The following is a 24,220-nucleotide window of genomic DNA, read 5'->3' on the forward strand; positions in this document are numbered from 1 at the left end:
CTTCCCTGGTGGCGCAGTGGTTGAGAGTCCGCCTGCCAATGCAGGGGATGCAGGTTCGTGCCCTGGTCTGGGAAGATCCCACATGCCGCGGAGCGGCTGGGCCCGTGAGTCATGGCCGTTGAGCCTGCGCGTCCGGAGCCTGTGCTCCGCCATGGGAGAGGCCACAACAGTGAGAGGCCCGCATACTGCAAAAAACGAAACAAAATAAAACAAAAAACCAAAAACTGAGTTGAAAGCAGATGATTGTGTGGAATCTAGTATCATGTCAACATTTGGGGAAAAACAAACAGACAGAACACATACAGGATGTGGCAGGGAATAACTACTGACCAAAACACTGTGAAACTTCATGTTATTATTCCATTAAAAAAATCCTTGTCAAATGGATGAATAAGAAGTCCAAAAGGAGACTCTCTTTTCTTTCTCTATTACCACTCTCCCTTCTCACCAAAATGTTGGACTTGCACTGAAATCTATTTCCTCAAAGCAGCTTTTCAGTTGAACTATGCAAGTTATAAGGCCTATCCTGGTTCACCCCAATTTGTCAAAATAATAAAAATTGACCTAAATCTCTCTTGGCTATTGATTTTTAGAGGTGCTGGTTAGGATCCAGAAACCATTCTCTATGACGTTCACCCACCAAATTTTCAAATGGCACTCAATATCTCAAATCTTTTCCTATCATATGGAGCAGAAGAAAGGATTTTAGATATACAACAATCAAAACTGACATCTGTTTATATACTGAATTAATGTTCTTATAAAAGGAGGAGTAAGAGCATTAAGAATTAAAAGTTACTTCTGGGACTTCCTGGTGGTTCAGTGGTTAAGAATCTGTTTTGCAACGCAGGGGACGTGGGTTCGATCCCTGGTCAGGGAACTAAGATCCCGCATGCCACGGGGCAACTAAGCCCGTGCGCTGCAACTACTGAGCCCATGCGCCGCAACAAGAGAGCCTGCATGATGCAACTAGAGATAAGCCTGTGTGCCGCAAACAAAAGATCCCATGTGCTGCAGCTAAGACCTGACACAGCCAATAAATACTTACATAGCTATCTGACCTGATCTTTAAAAAAAAAAGTTAAAAGTTATTTTTATTTCCAGTGTATAAGAACATCCAGTGCCAATATGTTTAATGTCACTGAATAGCATCATTTAAACAATGCTCTGAGTCAATGCTGTCTTTACATACCTTGACAACACAAGCTCTTTCAGGATGGTCACAATATTAAATTCTCTCTCTTTTAATTCAACACTACTAAATAATTCAATAGTTGATCTTCAGTAACAATTGCAATAAATAGAAGCTAGTTGATTCTTTAATCAGGGTGTGTTAAAGGAGTTCAAGGTTCTAAAATAGAAATAATCACAGAAGTCAGGAAGGCCAAAGGAAACTTAAGTGGCTTCTCTGAACAGTACCTTCTGTTTTAATTTCATAGAGTAAGTTAGCAAAAACACTGTGAACATCATTATTACCACAACAGACCAATCATGACTTGCTAATACTTAGTCCACCCCTCCTATTAATCATTCTACATTTGAAGCACATGAAAATCTGAAAAGTCACAAAAGAGGACAAAGACCTATATTACCAAGTGAAACTTTACATTCAAAATCACGTTTTCAATCCTATAATACAGCTAGAACAGTTGTTCAATTATAAGCTGTTTAAGTCTTTTAGGTTTTCTACTCTATTATCGCCCTATCATCTAATTCCTTTCCAAGAAGGAAGCTGAACACTGTTGATTTTGCCTATTTACAAACAGCTATTTTCCATTTTAAATAATTCTAAAAGAATAAAACAAGTCAAAATATTATCCACATTTAGAGATTAGAATTACTACTTGATTGAATTTTTGAAGTACTTAGTACATGCAAGGCACTCAATAAACATTAATTTCCTTTGGGATAACATTTCAGAGTCCTCTGGGTCACTCAAGTTCACTAAGTCTCCACTACTCTCCCTCTATCACTTTACTAATACAAAATAAGATACTTCCAGCTTTTACTGACATTTATAATACTTTCTCCAAATAGATTGCAAGGCCCTTTGAAAACAGAAAGTGTCATGTACTTCTCTTAATACTAATTTATAGTAGCCACTTAGTAACTGTCATGTTAAAAACAATAATAATTCTAATACCAAGGCCATTGGCCGCTGCAAGCAACACCTAAAGAACAGATTCAAATGCTTATCCAAAATAAAATAACATTAGGTTTCCTTATAAAGTATTAGCAAGCCAGCATACCTCAGGCTACTATCAAGAAGGTGGTAAGGCTGGGACTTCCTGGTGGAAGTGGTTAAGAATCCTCCTGCCAATGCAGGGGACATGGGTTTGAGCCCTGGTCTGGGAAGATCCCACATGCCGCGGAGCAACTAAGTCCCTGCACCACAACTACTGAGCCCATGAGCCACGACTACTGAAGCCCATGCACCTAGAGCCCATGCTCCGCAACAAGAGAAGCCACTGCAATGAGAAGCCCATGCACCGCAACAAAGAGTAGCCCCCGCTCGCCGCAACTAGAGAAAGACCACGTGCAGCAACAAAGACCTAACGCAACCAAAAATAATAAACAGATAAATTTATATATATAAAAAAGAAGGTGGTAAGGTCAATAAAACCAAATAATATTGGCACTCCACAGGGAAAGGGTAATGTGATGAGATGAAACTAGCTAAGACTAAAGGGTTCTATTACTGTATTGTGTAAATGTTGCCAGGTAGAAGGGTAAGAAACAAACATACCTGAGGAGAGTCTACCCTCCAAAGTAAAAGCTTACTTACATAATCATGTTATTTGAAATGTATATACAAGGCAACAGAGTAATAGAGGTTATAAGGAGAGAACCAACCAAACACTATTTTCTGAATCCTTCTGGATTAAACGGATTTTAGAGTGTATGCCAGAGGAGGAGTATGAAGGAGACCAACTCCAATAAGTAACTATAAATTCACAGCAATGAAAAGAAATAGAAAGCAAAAAAAGACTGACAAAAAGTTTGCTGCATAAAACTTTTTGTTAATCAATCAAACTGTTAAATTCAACTATTTAAATTATGACATTATGCTACCAACTCCTCATCCTGCTTATATGGACTTGCTTGTTTGCCTGGTTTCTCAGAAGACTTTTTACAGTGAAGCTCAGTAACTTCACCAGGTTATGCCTTAGGTTATGCCTTATAATTATATCCTGTATTAGCTACTCGAAAGCACACACCAACTGGAATACTTTTCAGTGACTAAAGTACAGGAAGCGAGAGGAAATTTCATTTTATTTAAATGACTACTAAAAACTCTACTATAGGGCTTACCTGGTGGCGCAGTGGTTGAGAGTCCACCTGCCGATTCAGGGGACACGGGTTCGTGCCCCGGTCTGGGAAGATCCCACATGCCGCGGAGCGGCTGGGCCCGTGAGCCATGGCCGCTGGGCCTGCGCGTCCGGAGCCTGTGCTCCGCAACGGGAGAGGCCACAACAGTGAGAGGCCCGCTTACCACCACAACAACAAAAAAAAAACCTCTACTATACAACCAAATGAATTCTTATTTTTGGCCCCTTCCAACACATTCTTAAATGTTATTCTTGGAGTACTTAAAAGTTTTCATTGAATTATCTGAAGAAAAAGGATCTGATGTAAAACTGAAGAATTGCTAATGAGTGCTGCATCATATGACATTCTTAAAAGATCCCTCTAGATTAAAGAAAAAAATTATGAAAAATATTAAGAGCCCAGAGCAATTTTTTACCTCTGTTCAATTTTAAGGAGTATTTATTGATTACAGGCTATGAAAGATGAAGAAAGGAGCACATTTATACTTCCTTTTATCCCCCTCCCCCACCTGATTTGTTCATTTTATTATTTTTATAATATCACAGTTTATAAATTTATAATCTATTCTAAAAGTATAATTTCCACTGAGGGATATAAGTTCTGTAATGAATTCAATTTCTCACTGTTACACTATTTTGTCATGGTTTATTTCTTTTTTTTTTTAATCTGTTTTTTAAAGGGCAGTTATTTCCTTCTGCCTCATTTATTTATTTTTTATTTTTGCTGTGTTGGGTCTTCATTTCTGTGCGAGGGTTTTCTCTAGCTGTGGCAAGCGGGGGCCACTCTTCATCGCGGTGCATGGGCCTCTCACTATCGCGGCCTCTCTTGTTGCGGAGCACAGGCTCCAAACTCTCAGGCTCAGTAGGTGTAGCTCACGGGCCTAGTTGCTCCGTGGCATGTGGGATCCTCCCAGACCAGGGCTCAAACCCATGTCTCCTGCATTAGCAGGCAGATTCTCAACCACTGTGCCACCATGGAAGCCCTGTCATGGTTTATTTCTGAATATTTTGATTCATCTTTTGATTATATCGTATTTTATTATGATATAATTTTTTTATTTAAAAAATTTTTTAAATAAATTTATTTATTTATTTTTGGCTGCATTGGGTCTTTGTTGCTGTGAGTGGGCTTTCTCTAGTTGCAACGAGTGGGGGCTACTCTTCATTGCGGTGTGCAGGCTTCTCAGTGAGGTGGCTTCTCTTGTTGCAGAGCACTGGCTCTAGGCACGTGGGCTTCAGTAGTTGTGGCACACGGGCTCAGTAGTTGTGGCTTGTGGGCTCTAGAGCGCAGGCTCAGTAGTTGTGGCACACGGGCTTAGTTGCTCTGCAGCATGTGGGATCTTCCTGGACAAGTGCTCGAACCCATGTCCCCTGCATTGGCAGGCGGATTCTTAACCACTGAGCTACCAGGGAAGTCCTATAATTTGTTTTAAAAAGGTCTTATGGGTATTATGTTTGTTGAGCTTTTCCATGCTAGAGTACATTTATGTGTTGTAGTCATGCTTAAAGTATTTGGCTGGTTGAAAAATACTAGATAAACCTCAGGACATGATAGACATTCCCCTGCTGTTTTCTAACATTGTTTCTTGTTGAGGAAAAAGCTAAAGTTGTGTCCCCCACCCCACTATCTGGATGTCCACAGAACTCTTTCTTTATTCTTCAAGTTCAGTAATTTGGCCAAAACATGCCTTGATATCAGCTCATCTATATTAATTATTCCCAGGCCAAAGGATAGTTGTTTTGATTCAAGGTTTTGATTATTTCAAGAAAATTTTTCTTCTATTATAGTTCTAAATATTTTTTCAGTTCCATTTGTTGTTTTCATTAAGAACAGAGGTTGGCAAACAGGGCAGGCAAGATCCAGCCTACCACTTGTTTTTGTATATAATTTTTTATTGGAACAAAGCCATACGTAGCATCTATGGCTTCTTTTGCACTATAAGAGACAGAGCTGAATGGCTGCAACAGAAGCTGTACTGACCACAGAGGCCTAAAATACTTACTGTCTCTTTATAGAATAAGTTTGCTGACTCCATATAGATGTTAGATCTCCTTTATTTTCCCTTATCATCTTCTCTATAATTTTTATCTTATATTTTCTTTTTTTTTGTTTGTTTTGTTTTGTTTTGTTTTGTTTTTGCGGTACGCGGGCCTCTCACTGTTGTGGCCTCTCCCGTTGCGGAGCACAGGCTCTGGACGCGCAGGCTCAGCGGCCATGGCTCACAGGCCCAGCCGCTACGTGGCATGTGGGATCCTCCCGGACCGGGGCACGAACCCGTGTCCCACTGCATCGGCAGGCGGACTCTCAACCACTGTGCCACCAGGGAAACCCATTATCTTATATTTTCTTATTTAATGTTATTAAATTTCTTCAAGCCTTTCAGCCATGTCTCTGACTACATTTACTCTCTCTTAACATTTCTAATATGATTTTCATTATCCTAATGCTTTTCCTTTTCTCTTATACTTCTTTCCTGAGGTATACCCACTGATATTTCATCTCCTAATATCTCTTAACATTTGTGTTGGTGAGGTTTTAAAAAATTGTTACTATATTTTCTGTTACAGATCATACCTATAATTTCTTTGAGTCTATGAACAATGACATGTCACAACTCCAATAAAGGCTCACTGGTTAGACCTTTAAAGTATTACAACACTTACTTTTAGTGAAATCAGTATATTGCTTGGGATTCCAAGGAGGGGTTCAGACATCCTCCTGCATGTGGTCTAGATTTTATAGTATTTACAGTATGTTTCTTTCCTTTTAAAATTATTTATTTATTTATCTGTCTATCTATCTATCTGTCTGCGCCAGGTCTTAGTTGTGGCACACGGTATCTCTGTTGCCACATGCGGGATCTTCCTCACGGCATGTGGGCCCTTTTAGTTGCGGCATGTGGGCTCTAGTTCCCCGACCAGGGATCAAACCCGGGCCCCCTGCATTAGGAGTGCAGTCTTAACTAATGGACCACCAGGGAAGTCCCAGCAAATTATGTTTCATTGTTTGTATTTTGGGGCTTAGCCTTATGCCTCGTTTCTCTAATGATGCACTTCTTTTCTATTTTCCTGTCTTCTTATTTTTAGGGAGTTTCAAAGGAGAAGGGAAGAGTAAAACTTTCTTCACTCTGCTACCTTTAACTGAAGTCTTCTCACACACTATACTTTAAAATGAGTTAATCTTTTAAAGCAATAAATTATAGGCTTGATAGGTTTTAATGCATAGGTGAATGGAAGATAAAAATCCAACATCAGCAGTGTGAAAGAACTGCTTAGAAGAAGGCTGTGCCAGGAACAACATTTGTTTGGAGATCTGTTTGAGCAGCTGTGCCAAATCAGTTGTATCACTTGGATTAAAAGTAGCTGCAGAATGCTGTACTCTAAAAGACTTCCATAGCATGTTTACAATTAGGTTTAGGGTTACTCTTAGCAGTTTCACCTGAGCATCTCTGAAATCCCTTGTTGTACTCTTTTATTTGTTTTGGCCCTCATTTGTTGACACATATGTATATACTTGCTTTTACATTTCCATCTTCTGCCACTCTCGTTCAAATATCTCCTCCAATTTTAGAAGGTTAGGTTAAGTGATTTCTAATGCTTAAAATTCTTTGGGTCTAGGTCATGCTATTAGTTATAATACACATTGTGCAGTATGAAGCTGAATTATGTTTTAAAAACATCTATGTATTGACTTGAAGGACATGTGCCAAACAGATTTTAGGTGATTATATCTGTATAGTTCCCAAATTATTTACAGTAATCATGTATTATTTCACAATCAGAAAAAAAAATCACAAAAATACGTTATCCATAGTGCAGATATCAAAAGATATGGTACTCACATTAACAAACCCTCTTACATTCTTTCCCAAATTTTGCCTGATTTTTTAAAATCGCCATCTATAATTGAAGGTTTGGGTTTCTGCAGTCTTCAGAGTTGTTTACATGTAGCTCTTGAGTCTTACATCACATTGCTGGTTGATGCCTTTGCTCATAAAAGGATCCTCTGTCCCTAAGTGTTAATTTCCAAGTTGGCTGGTCAGCAGCTCTCACCAGCAGTGTATGGCTGACTATATCATTTGAATTTGTGTTCCAGTGGGTTCTATTCATCTTGCTAAAAGCTTGCCTCATTTCAGCTTCCTTCTGGGAATCTGTTTGGATGACATGAGTCATCCTCAATATATGAAATTCCAGAACATTGGGTTGGGCTACTGGACTAACAAATAGACTGTGTTCCAAGTGCTGGCAGCAGTGCGTCCTCATGCTATTTAATGTTTATTACAGCTTAGAAATGACACTGATGAAAGTGATCCAGGAATAAGATGTGACAGTTAAAGCACATTTTCAATCTCCAAGCCACAGAGATGACTAAACTGTCAAGCTGTAGATCTTATGTTTACTCAAGGGCTGGATGTCCCGCTCCACCAGCCCCCCGCAGGACACTAATAAACAGACAACATAAAACCTAAGTATTTGATAAAATATTATTTAAAGCAGTAATGGGAAGAAAGCTCACTTCCTCTTTATATTGCTTTGCAAAAATTTGCTTCATATTGCAACAATAATATGTTTTGTTAGGTATTGTCAGAAAACAGCCCCTCACTTCAAATGCTATTTTAGAGCATACCTTCAATAATGAATACTAAAGATTATTCACTAGAGACCACCCCTGAAGCTCCTTTGCCCCTTCACATCCTATATTCAACCTTTAAATCTCTTTATAGAATTCTGTTCTCTCTGGTCACTGATCAGAGGTCCCTTTTCTTCCTTTTGTCTCTTGCTCTGCCCACTGTCTCCACCTCACATTGATAATGAAGTATAAGAGACACTGAAATTACAATTAAAAGCATTATACTTTCCATATTTTAAAAAATCACTATACACATCCAAAATGAATAGAGATAATATCATTTCCTAAAATATATAAAAACATATCTAATATATATAAAATATTAAATATATAAAATATAGGAAATTGCCTTCAAGTGTATCTAGCATATAAATGACAAGGAACACAGCCTTGGCTGAGTGAAATTTGTTTTTCTCCTGAAATGTAAGGAAGACACAGGGGAATGTTTTAGGTTATACCTGTAATGAAAGAAAAGACATCATTTAGAATTCTACAGGTACTAAAATTAGACTGAAAAAGCAAGTAAGGTCTTTTGGTAAAATTCTTTTTAAAAAATATTCATGCTATCTTGAGAAATTGTCATTTATCTTCAAGGATAAGTTGGTTAATATGAAATTTGTTTTTCAAATATTTAAACAGTCTCATTACTCAGTCTCTGAATACAGAGATAAAAGGAAATCATTAAACGATAAGCTCAAAGACAACTTACGCATTTTTATAACAGTGTGCCTTTTCTATCAAACTAAACTGAGTTTGAAAGATTCCTTTCCTCCTGCTCTGAAATTCAAATGCACTGGTTGAAAGAAAAGCAAACAAGGATTGGGTGGTTGCCTAATCAAGAAAAGGAAATTCAATTGTAAAAATAATCTGAATGAGTCCCACTGATCTTACAGTACAAATCTTATTAAACGGATTTATAGAAGATCAAGTCTATTGGTTATTACTCGAATAACTACGAAAGGCACAAGAAAATGCTTATCTCATAAAAATGCCAATCCAGTTCAACAAAAAACATATATGAACACATCAACAAGATATCAACAAATGTTATTTTGGCTCAGCGACACTACAATGTGAGTTTCCTTTAACATCCATAACCTTTTTCTCAAAACAACAACCATTACAAAAAAAACTGAAAGGCAGTGTGTACTTAAATCTGATCATCTATTTTATAGTCTGTTTTTCTTACATTATAAATCATGCATTTTCATTTAAAAAAACTGGCAGTACAAGATCTGAGTTTAAATTCCTATCATAGGATGAGGCAAGGACTGTTAAAAAAGGCAATATAATTGTCTTAACAGATATTGTTTCAAATTCACATTATCCAACCTTAGCTAGATGATGAAGTTTGCTCAGTAAATGCTTTCACACGTTTCTAGTAGACACTCAGACTTTTTCCCTAAAGAGCCTTACAGAATTGCTTCCTATACCTCTCAGTAAGACCTCACCTCCTACTATACCAAGGTCAAGATCTTCTGAAATTCACTCCCAAGACTTCTTTCTTTTCCATAGAAAAGCTTCTCAATTTTCTTTCTTTCTTCCTCTCTATCTACCTCCTTATCTATCTATCTATCTATCTATCTATCTATCTATCTATCTATCTATCGTATAGTTGAATTACAATGTTGTATTAGTTTCTCTCTTAATCTATATCAGGAGATGAAGCATCTGTATTCCTTTTCAAAGTTAATCTCTTTACTCCTTCAGTTTTGGCTCTTTTCCCCAACCTTAAACATGTCTATTTATGTATTATATACATTCACCCACCCCACAAACTCTACCTTCACTGATACTACTATTGACCCAAACTAGTTTTTTCATTGTCAAATTTTCCATCACCCTTTCCTCATTTCTCATATATTAATACCTTTTGGCAACATTTGACACTATTGACTACCTCCTCCCTCTTGAAATTCTTTTCTTTGAATTTTATGTCGCTATAAGAATTCCTGAATTTACTTCTTGTCCTATTGTGTCTTTGATTAGTTGTCTCCTTCACTGACGATTGCTCTTTCAGCTATCCCCAAAATACTCCTTATTTAGGTCTCTTCTTTGCCTTTCTCTTGTCACACTTCATTATGCCTAGAGAGCACAAACTTTTTTAGAACTTCAAGTTATTATCACAATGAAAATAATAACTTGAGTCCTTTCTGTACTGATTTTCGGATCCAAATTTCCAATTGCTAGATATCTCTATCAAATATACCTACATTTTCTTGAACTATATGTTCCCAAACCTGTACCACTCCTGTGTTTCCCATTTTGATTAATTAACTCCAATCTTCTGGTTATTCCCTCAGGCTTTAAGCCTCACAGCCATCTTAGAATCTTCACTTCCTACTCCTAGCCAATTCCATAGCTTATTAAGTCCACCACCACCCTTTTAGCTCCTTTTTTACTCCTTTTAAATCTTTTTTTTTTTTAAACCAACACTGGTATAATTCAGAAGTTAAGAGCACAGGCCCTGAAGTTGCAAATGGATTTGATTCTCAGCTCCCCCATTTACTAGCTTTGTGATTTTGAGCAAGTTGTGTTTTTGTTTTTAACTACCTCAAACCTTAGTTTCTGCATCTGTAAGTCCAGAGGTGAGGTATCAAAGGGCTAATGTATAAAAACACTGACACTCAAAAACACTAAAAAAAAAAAAACTTTTGCTATTGTTAACTACTCCTGCAATAGTCCCCATCCTTCTAATATATTCATCAGAGTGGTAGCAGTCACCCCCCTAAATAAAGACAGGATGATACCATCCCCTCTTCAAAACACTCTCATTCGCTTCTCTTTGCTTAAAGGATAATGCCAAAACTTCTTATAATTTTCAATGTTTTCCACAAAATAAACGAACCCAACTCTTCCTCAAAGTACTAGAAGGATACTTCCTTCTAAATCATGACCTTAAAAATGTGTGTTATTAGAGGCTTATTGTTTCCTTTATCTAACAGCTGTCTATCCCATGAATATGAAGAATTCACCTGAAAATTTAACAATTTTTTTTTCTTTGGGAAACTTTGTTCTTGTGTCAAATTGTAAAATATTTTCTTGGGATTCTATAAGCCTTCTGAAGTTAGTATTTCAGATGCCCATGACTGTTCCTATCCCACAAAAAATTTCTACAGTAGATTCATCTAATTTCAGGGCAAACATTAACTTGAATCCTTTCTTTATTTGGCTGGTCATGAGCTCTGCATCAGAGCCAAAGACAAGAGGATCTGGCTGAGTTTCAGAGATAGCAGGTGGGAGAAAAGGTAAGCCAATTAATTGCTAAATATAATGACAAAAGAAACCTAATATCCATTAGGGATGATATGTTGTTGTAAAATGTATCTATTTTTAAAATTCATGTTATTCTTTTCCTAAGTATTTCTTACAGAAATCATTTATAATCAAGTAAAATAAAATAAGTGTGTCTAAAAATTATGATAAAGTTTCCTATTTCATCTTGCTTACTGACGAGATTGTATCTAAGTGACTGTTTCTATTTGGAAAAGTAATTAGATGTTTAAATAAGTAAATAGAATCTGGACAGAAATCAGTGATTGCTTTTCAAGTTTTTTCTTTTATTAGTTTATCTTGCTAATAATTTATAAATACACATTAACAGAATATGTTAGTTTACGAATAATACATGTTCCTGGGTGAGAAAAGGGAAGAGCTTCTCAGTGCCCTGCCTTCTGTTGGCCATCCCTTAGTATAGCCAGTAACCACATAAAAGTCCAATATCAGGGACTTCCCTGTTGGCACAGTAGTTAAGAATTTGCCTACCGGACTTCCCTGGTGGTGCAGTGGTTAAGAATCCACCTGCCAATGCAGGGGACACGGGTTCGATCCCTGGTGTAGGAAGATCCCACGTGCCGTGGAGCAACTAAGCCCGTGTGTCACAATTACTGAGCCTGTGCTCTAGAGCTCGCAAGCCACAACTACTGAGCCCACAAGCCACAACTACTGAAGCCTGCGCGCCTAGAGCCCATGCTCTGCAACAAGAAAAGCCACTGCAATGAGAAGCCTACACACCGCAATGAAGAGTAGCCACCACTCGACACAACTAGAGAAAGCCCATACACAGCAACGAAGACCCAAAGCAGTCAAAAATTTTAAAAATTAATTAATTAAAAAATATATATATTATTAAAAAAATAAATAAATTACTGTCAAAGAGTCTTTCCCCCCGTCTCTAAGGATGAATCACTTTGTAATGGTATTTATGTATGGCTAAAGTCAGGTTTTTAAACTTACCTAGGTATCCAAATAATAAATGAAAATGCTGCTCCTGTGTGTGGAAAGCAGCACAATAATTATTGTTTCTCAAGGACTTAAGAAACCATATTAACTACTAAAGCAAATGTCACTCTCTAGAGCTGTGCCATACAGACTGTAAGAAAGTAAAACCAAGATAAACTGGAGTAATGCTATGAAATTCACTTCCACATTTGTGTTTTACACTGTGTTAGTGAAAAGAAGTTCTATGCAGCCAAGTGAGATCATGATAGATTATATAAAGCTCCTGTATAATTTCAGAAAGAAAAAATGGTAGAATTGAGACATCACACCACACTCAGCAATGTATGTATGATTGACTCAAAAGAATCCAAGCAGTGGTAATCAGTACCATAATCATATTTCATGTTGGCCATTTAATGTTAGCAAAACATTATCACGTAAAACCAAGGCCACTTGAATTTTACTAGTCTTGTAATATGGTTTTACAGCTGTATAGGAGCTATATCTCTCTTTAACCTTATTTTGTACCTCTGTTACCCTTCTTCCATAGATCCCAGCCCAGTGCTTTCTTACAGTTCCTTGAACTCTCCAACCTTGTTCTGGTCTCATGGCCTTACATAATTTCTCTGCCTAGAATGTTCCTCATGGATTGGTTCCATCTTGTCATTCAGGTTTCATTAATCATCCCCTACTCAGACGGGTCCTCTCTTTCTAGTCACTCAAAATTAGCTCAACAGTCACTGTGAACACAAGAGTCTGCTTTATTTTATTCTTGGTGCTTCTCACTATGTGATTCTTTCTTATTGATTTATTTGTTTTTGTTCCCTTCCCTTCTGCCTACACCACTACTAGAGCACAAAGTTGATAACTGGTTCAACTATATGTTCCTGGCAACAAGAGGAATGTACCTAACACATAATGGACATGTTCGTTCAAATACTATCTGCAAATTTGAATGAATTATTGAATTAAAGACCTCCACATAGCTCCCTGTAAAGCCCTTCATGACCTATTGCCGACCTATGTCTCATACCAGACTTCTTCTCACTCTCTGTAAGTCAGTATACACTGCTTTTGCACTTACTTACATTCTACATTCTCCTCTTTGGGCATGGGGGTCTTTCCTCATTCAGTCCATTTAAAGACGCCAGTTTATTCCTTCAGCTGATTAATGACTATTCATTTTTGCAGATCTCATTCAATCACTACTTCCTTAGTAACCAAACTAGGACAATCCCCTTAAAAAATGCTCTCAGAGTTCTTCATAGCTCTATTCTAAACACTTAAAAATTATACCTTTATATTTAATTGCTAGATTGTTTGATTAATATCTGTTCCTTTACTAGACTGTAAGCTCCATGAAAGCAGGAACCATGTTACTTTTACAGCACCTGGCACATAGCAGGCTCTAAATAAGTATTTATCATATGTATAAATACCTGTGGAATGAAGAAGGAAAACAAAACTTAAGAGAATCTTCCTCAGTGTAACTAAGTAGCTTTTTCATTGTATAGTTTGCATTTAAGAAAGTCTATTCTGAAGAAAAAAGAATGAAAAGAATTGAGGACAGTCTCACAGACCTCTGGGACAACATTAAATGCACCAACATTCAAATTATAGGGGTCCCAGAAGAAGAAGAGAAAAAGAAAGGGACTGGGAAAACATTTGAAGAGATTACAGTTGAAAACTTCCCTAATATGGGAACAGAATTAGTTAATCAAGTCCAGGAAGTGCAGAGAGTCCCATACAGGATAAATCCAAGGAGAAACATGCCAAGACACATATTAATCAAACTATCAAAAATTAAATACAAAGAAAAAATATTAAAAGCAGCAAGGGAAAAACAACAACTAACACACAAGGCAATCCCCATAAGGTTAACAGCTGATCTTTCAGCAGAAACTCTGAAAACCAGGAGGGAGTGGCAGGACATATTTAAAGTGATCAAAGGGAAAAACCTACAACCAAGATTTCTCTACCCATCAAGGATGTCATTCAAATTCGACAGAGGAATTAAAACCTTTACAGACAAGCAAAAGCTAAGAGAATAAAGCACCACCAAACCAGTTTTACAACAAATCCTAACAGAACTTCTCTAGGCAGGAAACACAATTGAAGGAAAAGACCTATAATAACAAACCCAAGACAATTAAGAAAATGGTCATAGGAACATAGATATCAATAATTAACTTAAAGGTAAACGGATTAAATGCTCCAACCAAAAGACACAGACTGGCTGAATGGATACAAAAACAAGACCCATATATATGTTGTCTAAAAGAGACCCACTCCAGACCTACGGACATATAAAGACTTAAAGTGAGGGAATGGAAAAAGATTCCATGCAAATGGAAATCAAAAAAAGCTGGCAGAGCAATTCTCATATCAGACAAAATAGACTTTAAAAGAGAGACTATTACCAAAGCAAAGAAGGAAACTACATAATGATCAAGGGATCAATCCAAGAAGAGGATATAACAATTGTAAATACTTATGCACCCAACACAGGAGCACCTCAATACAAAAGGCAAATGCTAACAACCATAAAAGGGGAAATCGACAGTAACACAATCACAGTAGGGGTCTTTGACACCCCACTTTCACCAATGGACAGATCATCCAAAGTGAAAATAAATAAGGAAACACAAGCTTTAAATGATACATTAAACAAGATGGACTTAATTGATATTTATAGGACAGTCCATCCCAAAACAACAGAATACACTTTCTTCTCAAGTGCTCATGGAACATCCTCCAGGATAGATCATATCTTGGGTCACAAATCAAGTCTTGGTAAATTTAAGAAAATTGAAATTGTATCAAGTATCTTTTCTGACCACAACGCTATGAGACTAGATATCAATTACAGGAAAAAATCTGTAAAAAATACAAACACATGGAAGCTAAACAATACACTACTTAATAACCAAGAGATCACTAAGAAATCAAAGAGGAAATCAAAAAATACCTAGAAACAAATGACAATGAAAACACAATGACCCAAAACCTATGGGATACAGCAAAGGCAGTTCTAAGAGGGAAGGTTATAGCAATTCAATCCTACCTCAAGAAACAAGAAACATCTCAAATAAACAACCTAAACTTACACCTAAAGCAATTAGAGAAAGAAGAACAAAAAAACCCCAAAGTTAGCAGAAGGAAAGAAATCATAAAGATCAGATCAGAAGTAAATGAAAAAGAAATGAAGGAAAAGATAGCAAAGATCAATAAAACTAAAAGCTGGTTCTTTGAGAAAATAAACAAAATTGATAAACCATTAGCCAGACTCATCAAGGACAAAAGGGAGAAGACTCAAATCAATAGAATTAGAAATGAAAAAGGAGAAGTAACAACTGACACTGCAGAAATACAAAGAATCATGAGAGATTACTATAAGCAACTATACGTCAATAAAATGGACAACCTGGAAGAAAGGGACAAATTTTCAGAAAAGCACAACCTTCCAAGACTGAACCAGGAAGAAACAGAAAATATAAGCAGACCAATCACAAGCACTGAAATTGAGACTATGATTAAAAATCTTCCAACAAACAAAAGCCCAGGACCAGATGGGTTCACAGGTGAATTCTATCAAACATTTAGAGAAGAGCTAACACCTATCCTTCTCAAACTCTTCCAAAATATAGCAGAGGGAGGAACAGTCCCAAGCTCATTCTAGGAGACCACCATCACCCTGGTACCAAAAGATGTCACAAAGAAAGAAAACTACAGGCCAATATCACTGATGAATACAGATGCAGAAATCCTCAACAAAATACTAGCAAGCAGAATCCAACAGCACATTAAAAGGATCATACACCATGATCAAGTGGGGTTTATCCGAGGAATGCAAGCATTCTTCAATATATGTAAATCAATCAATGTGATATACCATATTAACAAACTGAAAGAGAAAAACCAGATAATCATCTCAATAAATGCAGAAAAAGCTTTTAACAAAATTCAACACCCATTTATGATAAACACCTTCCAGAAAGTAGGCACAGAGGGAACATTCCTCAACTTAATAAAGGCCATATATGACACACCCACAGCCAACATCGTTCTCACTGGTGAAAAACTGAAACCATTTCCACTGAGATCAGGAACAAGACAAGGTTGCCCACTCTCACCACTATTATTCAACCTAGTTTTGGAAGTTTTAGCCACAGCAATCAGAGAAGAGAAAGAAATAAAAGGAATCCAAATTGGAAAGGAGAAGTAAATCTGTCACTGTTTGCAGATGACATGATACTATACGTAGAGAATCCTAAGGATGCTACCAGAAAACTACTAGAGCTAATCAATCAATTTGGTAAAGTAGTAGGGTACAAAATTAATGCACAGAAATCTCTTGCATTCCTATACACTAATGATGAAAAATCTGAAAGAGAAATTAAGGAAACACTCCCATTTACCATTACAACAAAAAGAATAGAATACCTAGGAATAAACCTACCTAAGGAGGTAAAAGACCTGTATGCAGAAAACTATAAGACACTGATGAAAGAAATTAAAGATGATACAAACAGATGGAGACATATACCATGTTCTTGGATTGGAAGAATCAACATTGTGAAAATGACTATACTACCCAAAGCAATCTACAGATTCAATGCAATCCCTATCAAACTACCACTGGTAGTTTTCACAGAACTAGAACAAAAAATTTCACAATTTGTATGAAAACACAAAAGACCCCGAATAGCCAAAGCAATCTTGAGAAAGAAAAACGGAGCACGAGGAATCAGGCTCCCAGGTCAGACTATATTACAAAGCTACAGTAATCAAGACAGTATGGTACGAGTACAAAAACAGAAATACAGATCAATGAAACAGGATAGAAAGCCCAGAGATAAACCTACGCACAAGTGGTCACCTAATTTTTAAATAAATTTATTTATTTATTTATTTATTTTTGGCTGCATTGGGTCTTTGTTGCTACAAGTGGGCTTCCTCTAGTTCCGGTGAGTGGGGGCTGCTCTTCATTGCGGTGCATTGGCTTCTCATTGCGGTACCTTCACTTGTTGCAGAGCATGGGCTCTAGGAGTGCGGGCTTCAGTAGTTGTGGCACGCAGGCTCAGTAGTTGCAGCTCATGGGCTCTAGAGCCCAGCCTCAGTACTTGGGGCTCACAGGCTTTGTTGCTCTGCAGCATGTGGGATCTTCCCGGACCAGGGCTTGAACCATGTTCCCTGCATTGGCAGGCGGATTCTTAACCACTGTGCCACCAGGGAAGCCCCTGGTCACCTTATTTTTGATAAAGGAGGCAAGAATATACAATGGAGAAAAGACAGCCCCTTCAATAAGTGGTGCTGGGAAAACTGGACAGCTACATGTAAAAGAATGAAATTAGAACACTCCCTAACACCATACTCAAAAATAAACTCAAAATGGATTAGAGACCTAAATGTAAGCCCAGACACTATAAAACTCTTAGAGGAAAATACAGGTACAACACTCTATGACATACATCACAGCAAGATCCTTTTTGACCCACCTCCTAGAGAAATGGAAATAAAAACAAAAATAAACAAATGGGACCTAAAGAAACTTAAAAGCTTTTGCACAGCAAAGGAAACCATATACAAAATGAAAAGACAGCCCTCAGAATGGGAGAAAATATTTGCAAATGAAGCAACTGACAAAGAATTAATCTCCAAAATATACAAGCAGCTCATGCAGCTCAATATCAAAAAAACAAACAACCCAATCCAAAAATAGGCAGAAGACCTAAATAGACATTTCTCCAAAGAAGATATACTGATTGCTAACAAACACATGAAAGGATGCTCAACATCACTAATCATTAGAGAAATGCAAATCAAAAACTACAATGAGGTATTACCTCACACCAGTCAGAATGGCCATCATCAAAAAATCTACAAACAATAAACGCTGGAGAGGGTGTGGAGATAAGGGAATCCTCTTGCACTGTTGGTGGGAATGTAAATTGATAAAGGCACTATGGAGAACAGTATGGAGGTTCCTTAAAAAACTGAAAATAGAACTACCATACGACCCAGCAATCCCACTACTGGGCATATATCCTGAAAAAACCACAATTCAAAAACAGTCATGTACCACAATGTTCATTGCCGCTCTATTTACAATAGCCCGGGCATGTAAGCAACCTAAGTGTCCATCGACAGATGAATGGATAAAGAAGATGTGGCACATATATACAATGGAATATTACTCAGCCATAAAAAGAAACGAAATTGAGTTATTTGTAGTGAGGTGGATGGACCTAGAGTCCATCATACAGATTGAAGTAAGTCAGAAAGAGAAAAACAAATACTGTACGCTAACACATATATACAGAATCTAAAAAAAAAAAATCTGAAGAACCTACAGGCAGGTCAGGAATAAAGATGCAGACATAGAGAAGGGACTTGAGGACATGGGGATGGGGAAAGGTAAGCTGGGACGAATTCAGAGAGTGGCATGGACATATATATGCTACCAAATGTAAAATAGATAGCTAGTGGGAAGCAGCCGCATAGCACAGGGAGATCAACTCAGTGCTTTGTGACCACCTAGAGGATGGGATAGGGAGGGTGGGAGGGAGACGCAAGAGGGAGGAGATATGGGGTTATATGTAAATGTATAGCTGATTCACTACATTATAAAGCAGAAACTAACACACCATTGTAAAGCAATTATACTCCAGTAAAGAAGTTAAAAAAAAAAGAAGGTCTATTCTGGGAATTCGAATTGACCTGAGTCTTTTTTTTTTTTTTTCTAAGAAAATATTACATGTCTAACATTACAAAAGAAAAACATAAATTTGTTTTGGGATGTTAAAAGTTCCAAACTGATATATTAAAGCAAAGTGTCAACATCAGGTTTTTAGACTGCTTAAAAAAGTTAAACTGAAAATTGGGGGTAGTGCTAATATATCTTAACAAAAGGAGAGATATATAAACATTGTGCCCTCTGATGTGATGCAACAGGAAGTATAGAGAATCACCTGTAATGTATTCTTGCCAAAAAATTGAACTAGAATGTGATTGCACCTCTACATTAAATTAACAATATGTAGGAATACAGGTGAGAGGAAAATATGTTAAAAGATATCACAAGGATTAGCAAAGTTTATAGGGAATTTCTACAGCACAAGTGATCTGATTTGTGTCAACAAATGACAAGGGGAAAAAATGTAAGTGGAAGATTCAGTTCTCAATCATACCCAGGCAAAATGAAGTTCTCTTTTGTCAGAAATATATTTGATAACACATGCATACAATTATAATGCACCATACCTTTTTTTCATTTTTGTTGGAAATAGCACAAAACAGAATTACTTGGTACTCCTATTTGTAGTAATATTATAAACAATGAGTGCATCTGTGTGTCAATTTGCTCTTTTTTTGCACCCAAACTTTCGACAATAAAAAACAAATTTCAGGGGCTTCCGTGGTGGCGCAGTGGTTGAGAGTCCGCCTGCTGATGTAGGGGACACGGGTTCGTGCCCCGGTCTGGGAAGATCCCACGTGCCGCGGAGCGGCTGGGCCTGTGAGCCATGGCTGCTGGGCCTGCATGTCCAGAGCCTGTGCTCCGCAACGGGAGAGGCCACAGCAGTGAGAAGCCCACATAATGCAAAAAAAAACAAAAAAAAAACAAAAAAAACAAATTTCAATCAACCACGCTAGAGAAAAGGCTGAATTAGTTTTTGCCCTCTATAGAAAAATACCTTTAAAAACTGTTGTCATATGAAGAAGTGATCAAAGAGTATGAAGACAGGGCTTCCCTGGTGGTGCAGTGGTTGAGAGTCCGCCTGCCGATGCAGGGGACACGGGTTCGTGTCCCAGTCCGGGAAGATCCCACATGCCGTGGAGTGGCTGGGCCCGTGAGCCATGGCTGCTGAGCCTGCGCGTCCGGAGCCTGTGCTCCGCAACGGGAGAGGCCACAACAGTGAGAGGCCCGCGTACCGCAAAAAAAAAAAAAAAAAAAAAGAGCATGAAGACAAAAATATGTAGGCATCAAAAAGTACTATAGGGGCTTCCCTGGTGGCACAGTGGTTGAGAGTCCGCCTGCCGATGCAGGGGACATGGGTTCGTGCCCTGGTCTGGGAAGATCCCACATGCCGCGGAGCGGCTGGGCCCGTGAGCCATGGCCGCTGAGCCTGCGCGTCTGGAGCCTGTGCTCCACAACGGGAGAGACCACAACAGTGAGAGACCCGCGTACCGCAAAAAAAAAAGTACTATAGAAGTGTTTCAGGAAGTTGATTAATTAAAAATTTTGTTATTATTCTGGAATATGTATTTGTTGGCTTTTGAAATGTACAAATTGTTAGAGCTCTTTTCTCATTCTAAATAAATATTCACTTACATTGCTAAAAAAAAAAAAGGTGAGGGAATAGGAACCTATAGATTAAAAGAGAATATAATGTATGGTCCTTGTTTGGATTCTGCTTTAAATGAACCAACTGTAATAAAACATGTATGGGACAATTAAGAAAATTTGAATAATTACTAGTTAAATATGATATGAAAGAAATATGTTGATATTTTTAGATATGATGATGGTACTGTGGTTATCCTTATATGTCAGAGAAATATACTGAAGTATGTTTTTTGAAAATGATATGGTAAATGATTTGCATAAAACAATCCAGTATATGTTTGTGTGTGTGCAAGGAAATAGGTGAGGGTAAAGATGAAATATCGGCCATATGGTTGATAACTGATGACATTAGGTAATGGATACATGGGATTCATTAAGCTATTCTTTCAACTTTCACAAAAGTTTAATATTTTCATAATAAAATACTAAGAATATAAAATGGAAGTTTAAAGTTACTGATTACAAAAAAGCTAGAAGGCTAGGAATTCAGTACATACTGGGATTCTCCAAGAAAAGCCTTCAAAGACAAGCCTCCTTTCTTGAGTTTTCAGTGTGCATAGATAAATTAATAGTAGAGGATGCTACTCAGGAACAAACAGAACAATCCAGATTCACAGGTTTGGATTTTTGTTTCTTTGTGGCAAGTATTTTTTTCATTCTTTCCACTACCGCATAATTAAATGAAAGTTCTGCAGTGTCCTTAGTCTCACTGAGTCTTTATTACAATAGGCAAGCAGAAGGCGGGGGAAAATGAGAGCCAATTGGATGAAAAAATACAGGAAAAATTAGAGAGAACTGCTGCTGGTTTTGTGAAGAAATGGTTTCTAAGGCAAACACACAAGCAGGAAAAAAATAACCATCTACTCTGTGAGCTACATTCTCCTCCACAATAACATAAAACAAAACAGATTACCCAGATGGAAAAACCCACCTAATTTTGCCCCTGGAAAGTATTGTTTTAAGTCTATCTTCTCTGACAGTGAAACTCACAAAGAAGAATGGGGCAGGGTATTATTCTATTATAAGAGAAATAGAGAAACAGTGAGTCATGAATAATACAAATGATATAAGATACAATTCTTTTGGTTCTTTTGGTACATGACCTGAAGGTTGTACAGGGAATGAAACCACGTAGATTAAGCTGTAGTGAAAAGCTACTCAGCGCAATTACATGGGAGTTACAAATATTGCAAAATAAGTTTGAGTGGTGATGTTTTTGTAAAGGATTGTACAGATGTACCAGCTCACTTTTTATAGGCATTTATAGAATAAGAAGAAATATATAAACAAATATTATTTTAATGTTGAAATAAAGGCATAAAACAGAAAACAGAAGGTGAATCTTTAAAGATTATGCAAAGAAATCAACGTTCTGTTTGCTTTTAAAAACAAAGGCTGAGGGCTTCCCTGGTGGTGCAGTGGTTAAAAGTCTGCCTGCAAATGCAGGGGACACGGGTTCAAACCCTGGTCCGGGAAGATCCCACATGCTGCGGAACAATTAGTCCCGTGCGCCACAGCTACTGGGCCTGCGCTCTGGAGCCCATGGGCCACAACTACTGAAGCCTGCATGCCTAGAGCCTGTGCTCCTCAACAGGAGAAGCCACCGCAATGGGAAGCCCGCGCACCGTAACAGAGAGTTGCCCCAGCTCACCGCAACTGGAGAAAGCCTGCATGCAGCCGTGAAGACCCAACGCAGCCTAAACAAACAAACAAACAAATAAATAAATAAAAACAAAGGCTGAATATTTTGAAGATATATACATACTGAATACAGTAGCACAAGGCTGTCTCTGAGAGCAGTGGCTATCCAACAGCCTAGAGCAGCTAAGTATTTGCCTTCACCATAATTTTCCTTTTTCACTCAGTTTCTGATGAAATTACAAATTTGTAGGCCTCATTTATAGGTCCCTGCCAGTTTCACTAAAGGACTTTTAAGATATTCAGAAGCCCTGACTGGAGCTATTAGCTTTGAGTCACTCATTAACCTTTATTTTCTTTTTTAAAGAAAACTCAAATAGGCTTGATTTGTATTTCAATTAAATACAAAATTACTTTTAAATGGAAAAAGGGTTAACAAAATTTCTTTGTCTTGTTTATCTTTTATGCTTGCTAGACTCACTGAAAATGCTGAAGTTACTGAAGCAAAGGATAGATGATTATCTCAAAGGAGGCAAGGAAAATCCTCAGAATACACTAAGAGTCTGCCTCTAGAACCATTTGTGTCAGGAAATGCCTTATGGCCTTCAGGATAGTACGGCCTGACCTCTCAACTGTGGAAGTTTCCATTTTTCAGTTGAACACTTGGTATCACAATTCCTCAAAGGCCACATATGTATTCTTAAAGGAAATCTTACATGAATGTGGAAAACATGCTTAATTGAGGGTTACCTTGAATTAATTACCTAGAACCTTCAAGAAACAAGATATGTTTCCTATTTTCTTTTAGAATATTGTAGCAATTTTCAAGAAAACAAGCTGGCAAAGAATTACCAAAGATAATCTTCTAAGAAATCTGTGGGTCAGAGTCAGTCCAAGCCTCAAGCCCAAGGAAATTGGGCTTGTGGGAAGAACATATGACTCGAGTCAGACGGCCAGAGTTCTAATGTTAGCTCCATTACTGGCTAAGACCACGACCTCTCTCAAGTCCCTCACCTTTCTCTGAACTTCGGTTTCTCCATCTGTGACGTGAGGACTGGATTAGATGATGTTTAAGGTCCTGACTATAAAATTTTATCAAATCATTTTGATCCTCCAGCTTCTATAATACAATCCTAGAAGATGAAAAATAAATTTATATTCAAAATAATGTCCCTGAAGTTATTATACCTGGCATTATAATCATTCAAGAGTCACATTAACACACTGTATACCTATAAAATCAATAGATCTTTTGAAAATACTTTCAGCAAAAAGGACTAGAAGTGTCGAGTTAATACTAATTATCTAGAAAATTATTTAATCAATTTGAACCCCTCACCACCTCTATTTTTAAAGCATTTTAAATTTCTATCACACAGTAATAGTCACCTAGCTTAATAGATGATATTGTATTATAACACTAGAAGTACTATACAGTTTTTAGAGGGCAGTCTTCAAAGCACTATGGATATGGTCTCTGCCTACCCCCACCTCCCCAAGTTAATGATAATATGCTAAACTTTTTGGTTTCTCCCTTCACTGAAACAGTTTTAAAAAAATACAACACCTAAAATTTGTGTGCTTAATTGGATGTAAATTATATTTCAGTTAAAAAAATGTTTTAGTGTTTGCTGGCAAGGTTAAAAAAATCATCCAAACACAATTCAATTCAAAGATTTTCTTTAGGAAAGTACAACTTTCTCTTTTTTCAGTATTCTGTTAGAGGATGTTTGCCTTTATTTTCAGTGATTTTCAGGCTTTCAAATGAAGAGACTTAACTCAGAGGACATAATTTCTAGACAGGGTAGATATATGGATTCATTAATTCATTCAGTAAGTAAATTTTTACTTGCTGATAGATGAAAAAGAGGCTTTTCCATCTTTTTACAATATTTGTCAAATTCACTATAAAAAATAATAGAAACTATAATGATCCAACCAAGTGTTAGATGTCTAACATATTTCAAAAATAATTTGACACACTTATCATATATTATTTACAATCCTTAAGATACAAATAAGCAATTCATAAAAGAATACAAATGGCCAAATAAT

General features: G+C 37.3%; 1 protein-coding gene across 2 annotated transcripts in view; it reads right to left on the minus strand.

Annotated features, from left to right (window-relative positions):
* The window catches only part of MCU (mitochondrial calcium uniporter), a 234,437-nt gene that overhangs the window by 85,099 nt on the left and 125,118 nt on the right, over window positions 1–24,220 (minus strand). The window contains exons 1-2 of one of the 2 annotated variants that reach the window (XM_081224222.1): window positions 23,180–23,220; window positions 22,179–22,224 (exon numbers count right to left, since the gene is read on the minus strand). The exons of the other annotated variant lie outside the window; for it this stretch is intronic. Coding sequence (XP_081080348.1) covers window positions 22,179–22,224; window positions 23,180–23,205 — 72 coding nt within the window. The 5' untranslated portion in view covers window positions 23,206–23,220. Of the gene's footprint in view, window positions 1–22,178; window positions 22,225–23,179; window positions 23,221–24,220 lie in introns of those variants that run through there. 2 annotated transcript variants of the gene reach the window in all.

The sequence above is a fragment of the Mesoplodon bidens genome, assembly GCF_964165515.1.
Source record: "Mesoplodon bidens genome assembly, chromosome: 1".
Classification (NCBI taxonomy): domain Eukaryota; kingdom Metazoa; phylum Chordata; class Mammalia; order Artiodactyla; family Ziphiidae; genus Mesoplodon; species Mesoplodon bidens.